The sequence below is a fragment of the Terrapene carolina genome, unplaced genomic scaffold (assembly GCF_002925995.2).
Source record: "Terrapene carolina triunguis isolate 2854851 unplaced genomic scaffold, T_m_triunguis-2.0 Scaffold565, whole genome shotgun sequence".
Classification (NCBI taxonomy): Eukaryota; Metazoa; Chordata; order Testudines; family Emydidae; genus Terrapene; species Terrapene triunguis.
This window is the reverse complement of record NW_020664916.1, coordinates 31,128-37,962: the sequence shown is the minus strand read 5'-3', so window position 1 is coordinate 37,962 and position 6,835 is coordinate 31,128. Positions and strand designations below refer to the sequence as shown.

General features: G+C 61.8%; 1 protein-coding gene across 1 annotated transcript in view; it reads left to right on the top strand.

The window, feature by feature from the left end:
- Positions 1 to 6,835, top strand: part of GRAMD1A (GRAM domain containing 1A) — a 22,358-nt gene that overhangs the window by 3,905 nt on the left and 11,618 nt on the right. Inside the window, exons 2-6 of the mRNA XM_024219827.3 lie at positions 2,022 to 2,223; positions 2,885 to 2,905; positions 3,781 to 3,865; positions 4,477 to 4,580; positions 6,196 to 6,291. Of these exons, the coding sequence (XP_024075595.1) occupies positions 2,022 to 2,223; positions 2,885 to 2,905; positions 3,781 to 3,865; positions 4,477 to 4,580; positions 6,196 to 6,291 (508 nt within the window). The remainder of the gene's footprint in view (positions 1 to 2,021; positions 2,224 to 2,884; positions 2,906 to 3,780; positions 3,866 to 4,476; positions 4,581 to 6,195; positions 6,292 to 6,835) is intronic.

The following is a 6,835-nucleotide window of genomic DNA, read 5'->3' as shown; positions in this document are numbered from 1 at the left end:
CCCCCCCCCCCAAGCTGGCACTACCCCCATCACACCCATGCCCCCCTGGCTGGCACTACCCCCTGTCAGACCCACGAGCTCCCCTCACCTGTGGCTCTTCCTCCTTGGGGGTCTCTTCTGCTCAGAGCTGTCCCCCCATTTCAGGCATTCCCAGGTGCCCCCTTTGGAATCAGAGTCATGTCACCCCATGGGAGAAGCATTTCCTGTTTCTAGTCCTTAGCCCCAAGAACAGCCCTGTCTTGAGCTGGGGGGGGGGGGTGTGATGGGATCCCCGGGGTACAATCTGGAACTGGGGTACTGCTATACCCCCTTCACTCTCCAGTCTGGGCTGTCTCTCAATATGCTTTGCTAATGACAAGCAGCAACTTGCCCCCTTGTCCCCCCCATCAATCAGCACAACAGCAGGTGGAGCCCCACACCCAGCTAGATTGCATGAAGGCCTCTGAAACTTTCATGAATCACACAGCGAAAGGCACCAGCCAGTTCCCCCCGGCTCCCCGGCCTTGGCCCCTGACCTGTACCGTCCTGCCCTGGGCAGAAGCCTGACCAGTGTAAGTTTATAACCCAGTCTGCTCCTCCCTCAATATGGGGAGGACACGCAGCAGCTTTTGTATCCAAGCTGAGGTTTCCCAAGCACTTCAAGCAAAACACACTGTTTTAGGTAAAATATAAAACAGGTTTATTAACTACAGAAAGATCGATTTTAAGTGATTATAAGTGATAGACATAAAAGGACAGAGATGGTTACCAAAGAAAATAAAAATAAGCGCACAACCTAAATCTTAAACCTTATCATACTTGGCAGTATTTTCAAGCAAGTTTCTCACCCCACTGGATGTTACAGTTCATAATTAAGGCTACAATTTAGGCACGGGTATTTTTAGTAAAAGTCACAGACAGGTCATGGGCAATAACCAAAAAGTCACGGCCAGTGACTTGTCATGACTTTTACTAAAAATACCCCTAACTAAATCTTAGGTACTGGGGGGGGGGTGGCGGAGTGCTCCAATCAACGCTGCTGCTGGGGTGGGGGTGCTCCGGTGGTCGCTGCTGCTCCTGGGGGTGCAGGGTGGCCCGGAGCCCTGCTGGAGGTGTGGGGTTGCCTGTGGCCCCACCATCACTACTGCTCCTCCTGGCAGGGGCAGCTTGGGGCACTGCTGCTGCTCCCGGACTGCAGCTTGGGGCAGCGCCTGGGACCAGTTGCTTGGGGCTGCCGGAGCAGTGGCTGGTGCGGCTGGCCCCAGGGCTGCCCCAGCTGCTTGGGCCTCCCTGGGGTCAGCCGCACCAGCCGCTGCACCTGTGGAAGTCCGTGACCTCCATGAAAGACTCGCAGCCTTATTCATAATACACAGGTTTCTCCCTTAAACCTGGGACCAGTCTCCTTTGCTGAAGTTCTTTGTCTTCTCAGGTCCTTGTTGCTTCCAGGGGAGGAGAAAGGCCAAAGCATGATGCCACTGTTCCCTATTTTATATCCTCAGTCCATGTGCCTGGAAGACACTTGCCCAGATAGGTCCTAGTGCGCTTTGCTGAGTCACAGCGTTGAGCGATCCCCTGGTGTGGTGCTTGCACAACTGTTGTTGAATTGTAAATCACTTGATTACAACCCCCCTACTGATTAATGGTCGATTAACACCCTCCTGGGCTGGGGTCACCACCATATAGTACAGACTCTCAAACTTAGAACATATTTCAGTAACAACCATATAGCACAATCTCATAACTTCATACACACTAACAATATACATATTTGGACAGAACAAGGGGTTTCAGCAGATCATGACCTTTCATATGATCTCATACATGGCATTCTTTGTATGAAATATCACAACTATATATGAATGATGACTATGGGAGTTACAGGGTGCTATTTTGAGGTACAGTGTGCCACAGGCAGAGATGGGGAACAGGGGATGAAGGGAGGCACTGGAGGGCTAAGGGAAGGGGAGCGAAGGGCCCTGGGAGGAGTGGGGAGGGGGGCTGGAGGAATACATGGGGGCCCCCCTCACTCTGTCTTCCCCCAGCACAGGCAGCCCCTCCCCCCGGAGCAGCCCCAGCAGCTCTCCGTCCCTGCGGAAGCGCCTACTGCTGCCCCCCCGGACCTCCCCGGAGCTCCCTGCAGATGCCATGGTGGAAAAGAGCACAGAGAGTGCCCCAGAGCGGGGCCCCTTGTCCACCCCCCTCAACTACCCGCTGAGCGCCAGGAGTTTCATCCGCAACAACAAGGTGAGGGGGGCTGGATCCTGGGGGGCTGTGGGTGTCTGTGGGGGGGGTGCCAGGATATTGGGGACTTTTTGGGTGCCCCTGCTAGCCCAGCCCTGGGCTCCCTCCCCAGGTCTACCAGTACCCCTTAATCCCGACACTCAGCCCCTGCTAGCCCAGCCCTAGGCTTCCCCCAGCTCTGCCGGTGCCCCTCAATCCCAACCTGCAGCCCCTGCTCGACCAGCCCTGCCCCCCAGCTCTGCAGGGTATTGAGGGTTGTTTGGGGACTCCTTGGATTCAGGGCTGTTGGGATCCCTGTGGAGGAGCTCTGCATTGCAGTACTGAGGGCTCTATGGGGGTCCTGGGTGTTCTAGGGAGGTATTCCCTGGGAGGCCAGCATCTGGGGGGTCTTCTGGGGGCCATTCCTGGGGGCCAGCCTCTGGGGGGGTTCTGGGAGGTATCCCCTGGGTCATCATGCTCAGGGGAGGGCTCTCGGGGGGGGCAAGTACTCAGGGGCTTGTGGGTGTATCCCTGGGGGAGCAGGCTTTGGGATGCGTCTGGGGGTCCTGGGAGAGCAGGGCTTTGGGGGGTACCACAGGGGACTGGGGGTCTTGGTAGGAGCAGGATTTGGGGGTGTACCCCTGGGGGGCTCCTGTTCTAACCTATCTCTCTCTTTCCCTTGCAGAAAGCGCAAAGCTGGTACAGTGTGAGTCCCCCCGGCTCTGCCTGCGGCCCCAGCACCCCACACACTGCCCAGCTCCCAGGGTTCAGCTACGCCTCCCCCCTGTCACCCCTATCTCTGACCCTGGCAGCTGTGGGAGGGGGTGGCAGGAGGGACTCTGGGGACCTCCCCCATCTGAGCACAGCCCAGAGCTGGGTGCATCCCTGGGTGGGGCAGACCAGCCCTACAACACCCTCCAGCCCCCCCTCCCCATCGCTACCCCAGCCCTGTGCTGTGCCCCTCACCCCTTCTCTGGGCTTTGTCTGTCCTGGCCCCCATTCGTGGGGCTGAGCCCAGCCCCCCTGCTCCCTTCAGAGACTTTCCCTCCCCTCTCCCCCCCCCACTGCAGCCCTACTGGAGATGGGGGGCAGAGATGGGAGGCAGTGAGGGGGAGGAGTAAGAAGGGGGGTGGGGAGGGGCTTGGTTTATGCTCCCCTCTTCCCCATGATTTCTGATGTGGAGTTGGGTGGGGAGGGGCAGGGGAGGAGCATGGCTGGAAGGGGTGGGGATTGGCTGGGGGTTGAGGGAAGGGCAGGGGGTGCTCTGAGCTCTCTCCTTTCCCTGCTAGCTCTGCTCAGCCATGGGAGAGCCACAGCCTGACCCCTCCCCCTTTGTTTCCTGGAGCAGCCAATGGCTGGACGGGGTGGGCAACTTGGGCAGAACTTTCCTACCCCCTCAACTCTGCCCTCCCAGGACCCCCCCACTCCCAGAGTCCCCCCTGCGGCTGGCCCAGGGACCCCCTGGAACCTTCCCCGGTGCCCCTGCATGCTCCAAAAATGTAGCTGAGGGTCCCCCTCCCCGCTGTATCAGGGGGTGGGGCATGGCCCACTGCACCCCTGACGGGCCCGATCCCCCCGCAGATGCTGAGCCCCACGTACAAACAGCGCAATGAGGATTTCCGCAGGATCTTCAAGGGGCTGCCGGAGAGCGAGCGGCTGCTTGTGGGTGAGGGGGGGCCATGGGGGAGGGGGACCAGGGTGGGGCTGGCATGGGGGCAGGGCCAGTGGAGGGGTGTGGGACAGGGGAGGGGCAGCAGGGGCCAGCAGGGAGGGAATGTGGGTGCAAAGGAACAGGCTGAGCAGGGAGGGGGGCCGTAGAATGAGCCCCCCCCCCATCTTCTCACTCGTCCCCCAGGTGTTTTCACAACTATTCCCCACCTGCCTCCAGTCCCTGCTCACTCAGGGGGCTCCCCCCGTGTGTCTGGGGGGGGCGGTGCTGGCACTTGGCCTTCTGGCTCCTGCTGTACCCACTCCCCACGACCTATTGCCCCCTCTTTTCCCCAGGCCCCCCACACTGGCAGCTCCCTTCCCCCCACAGATCTGGCCTGCTCCCTGTGCTGTCAAATGGGAGTGTCGCTCTCTCCTCTCCCCCCAGCTCTGCGGGTGCCCCTCACTCTTGCCCTGCAGCCCCTGCTAGCCCAGCCCTGCCCCCTCCAGCTTTGGGAGTGCCCCTCACTCCTGACTCGCAGCCCCTGCTAGCCCAGCCCTGCCCCCCCTCCTCCAGCTCAGCCGCAGGCCCCACCACTGGGTTGGCTTTGACGTCTCCCCTCTCCCCAGATTACTCCTGTGCACTGCAGCGTGACATCCTGCTCCAGGGGCGGCTCTACCTGTCCGAGAACTGGCTCTGCTTCTACAGCAACATCTTCCGCTGGGAGACAGCAGTGAGTGACCGACCCCCCCTCGGGTGCCCTGCGGCCCTGCTGCCCCCCAGGCACCCCTGGATCCTGCCCCTCCTCCACTGCCCTGGGCCCTGCCAGATTCCCCTGCCCCTCCCCCCCACCCGGGCACCCTGAGGCCCCACCCCCCAGGTGCCTCTGAGCCCTGCACCTCTCCTCGCTGCCATGGGCCGCTGTCCCCCCCACCCCGTTGCTCCTGAGCTCTGCCCTGCCCCTAATGCCCTGGACTGTCTCCAGCTTCCCATCCCCCCAAGGAACCCCAAGCCCTGCACCTCCCCCCACTGTCCTGGGCTCTGCCAGCTTCCCCTGCCCCCCCATCCCCTCCAGGCGCCCCTGAATCCTGCACCTCCCCTGGGCCACTGCCCCTCTCCCCTCAGTGTCCCTGAGCTCTGCCCTGCCCCATCTGCCCTGGGCTGTCTCCAGCTTCCCATCCCCCCAGGGGACCACAAGCCCTGCCGTGTCCCCACTGCCCTGGGCCACCTCCTCTGCCTCTCCACCCAGGGGCCCAGAACCCTGCCCCTCCTTGTCACGGGTGCATAGTCCGGGTGCTCTGGACAGCTCTGAGTGAAGTTCAGCCAGGGCCCTCGAGTAGTGTGACACCCCTAGGCACACTATAACCAGGGTCAGTCTCCTCAGTTTCAGCGCCTGCTGGGTCTGACCTGTTCACCCTGTGAGCTCCCCACAGGGAGCCTGCCCGACTAGGGTACCTGGGGAAGCCTCACGCCCCAAAGGGCCATGCACCCAGCTCTGCACTCAGCAGGGAGTCAGCCAGTGTGTGATACAGACGGTTTAGCAGCCGCCTGGAACACAGCGTAGGACAGATCTTGTTAGCACAGAGAGCAGCAGAGTCCATCTGGGGGAGACGCAGATCCCTGGGCTCTCCCCCGAGTCCCAAAACCAGGAGACTCCCCAGTTTCGAGCAGCCCAGCCTCAGTTACACCCAGCTGCCCTCCTCCATCCTTTGTCTTTTTCCTGGGCAAACTGGTCATCTGGCCTCCACCTCTTGCTTTTCTCCAACTCCTCGCAGCTGGCTCTTGCAGAGGATGGGCCCGGCCATCAGTTGCCAGGATACAGAATGTCTGGCCATTGTCTGGGCCCAGGCAGCCAGTTGGCAGTCACACCTGCCCCCTAGGGGCCTCTGCAATGATCACCACCTAGATACTTATGTGACACATAAGGGAAACTGAGGCGCACACACAGTATTCATACAAAACATTAAGAAAATTCCCACTTCATCACTTCCCTGCTACCCTGGGCCACCTCCAGCTTCCCGTTTACACCCCCACCCTCACCCTGCCCCTCCTACCCAGCTTCCCTTCCCCCCAGGTGCCCTTATGCCCCTCCCACTGCTGCCCCGGGCCGCCTCCAGCTTACCTTTTACCACCACTCCCCAACTCTGTTCCTCCTGTCCAGCTTCCCCTCCCCCTGAGGCACCTCCTGCCCCTCCCACTGCTCCCCTGGGCCGCCTCCAGCTTCCCTTCCCCCCCAGGCACCTCCTGCCCCTCCCACTGCTGCCCTGGGCCACCTCCAGCTTCCCTTTTACCTCCCCCCGAACCCTGCCCCTCCTGCCGCACTGCCCCCTGACTGCTGCCCCCTGCAGATCTCTGTCCCGCTGCGGGAGGTGAAATGCCTGAAGAAGGAGAAGATGGCCAAGCTGATTCCCAATGCCATCCAGGTCTGCACTGCGGCTGACAAGGTGAGATGGGGCCGGGGCTCCCCCCACCCTAGGGCCCCTCTCCTTGGGGGGCAGCCCCATACCCCTGTCCGGCCTCCGCACAGCCCCTCCCGCCAGGACTATGGCATCCCAGGTGCCCCTGCCCGATGCAGGGTAGACACAGAGACAGCCGGGCGGGTCCCCTGGGGGCAGCCCCACAGGGAGAGGGGACAGGTCCTGCCTGCTGCTCTGTGTGGGTGCTGGCATCCTCACCCGAGGAGGGGTCAGGTGGGGACCCCCGATCCCCAAGAGGCAGGGCTGGGGAGCGCCAAGAGGGTAACCCCCATCCCTGCCCCTCACAGAAGTGCTGCCCCAGGGACACTTGAGTCTGGCCTCTCCCGGGTCACTTTGAGTTGGGGCCTGGGGGGGAGGGGGGTTTCCTGGCAGCTGGAGGCCACTGTCTGAGCAGCATCAGTGCCCTGCTGGGCCTCCTTGTGGGAAGGAGTGGGACAGGTGTGGGGGAGCCCAGAGCTGGGCTGGCAGGGGCTGCGGGTCGGGAGTGAGGGGCACCAGGAGAGCTGCGGAG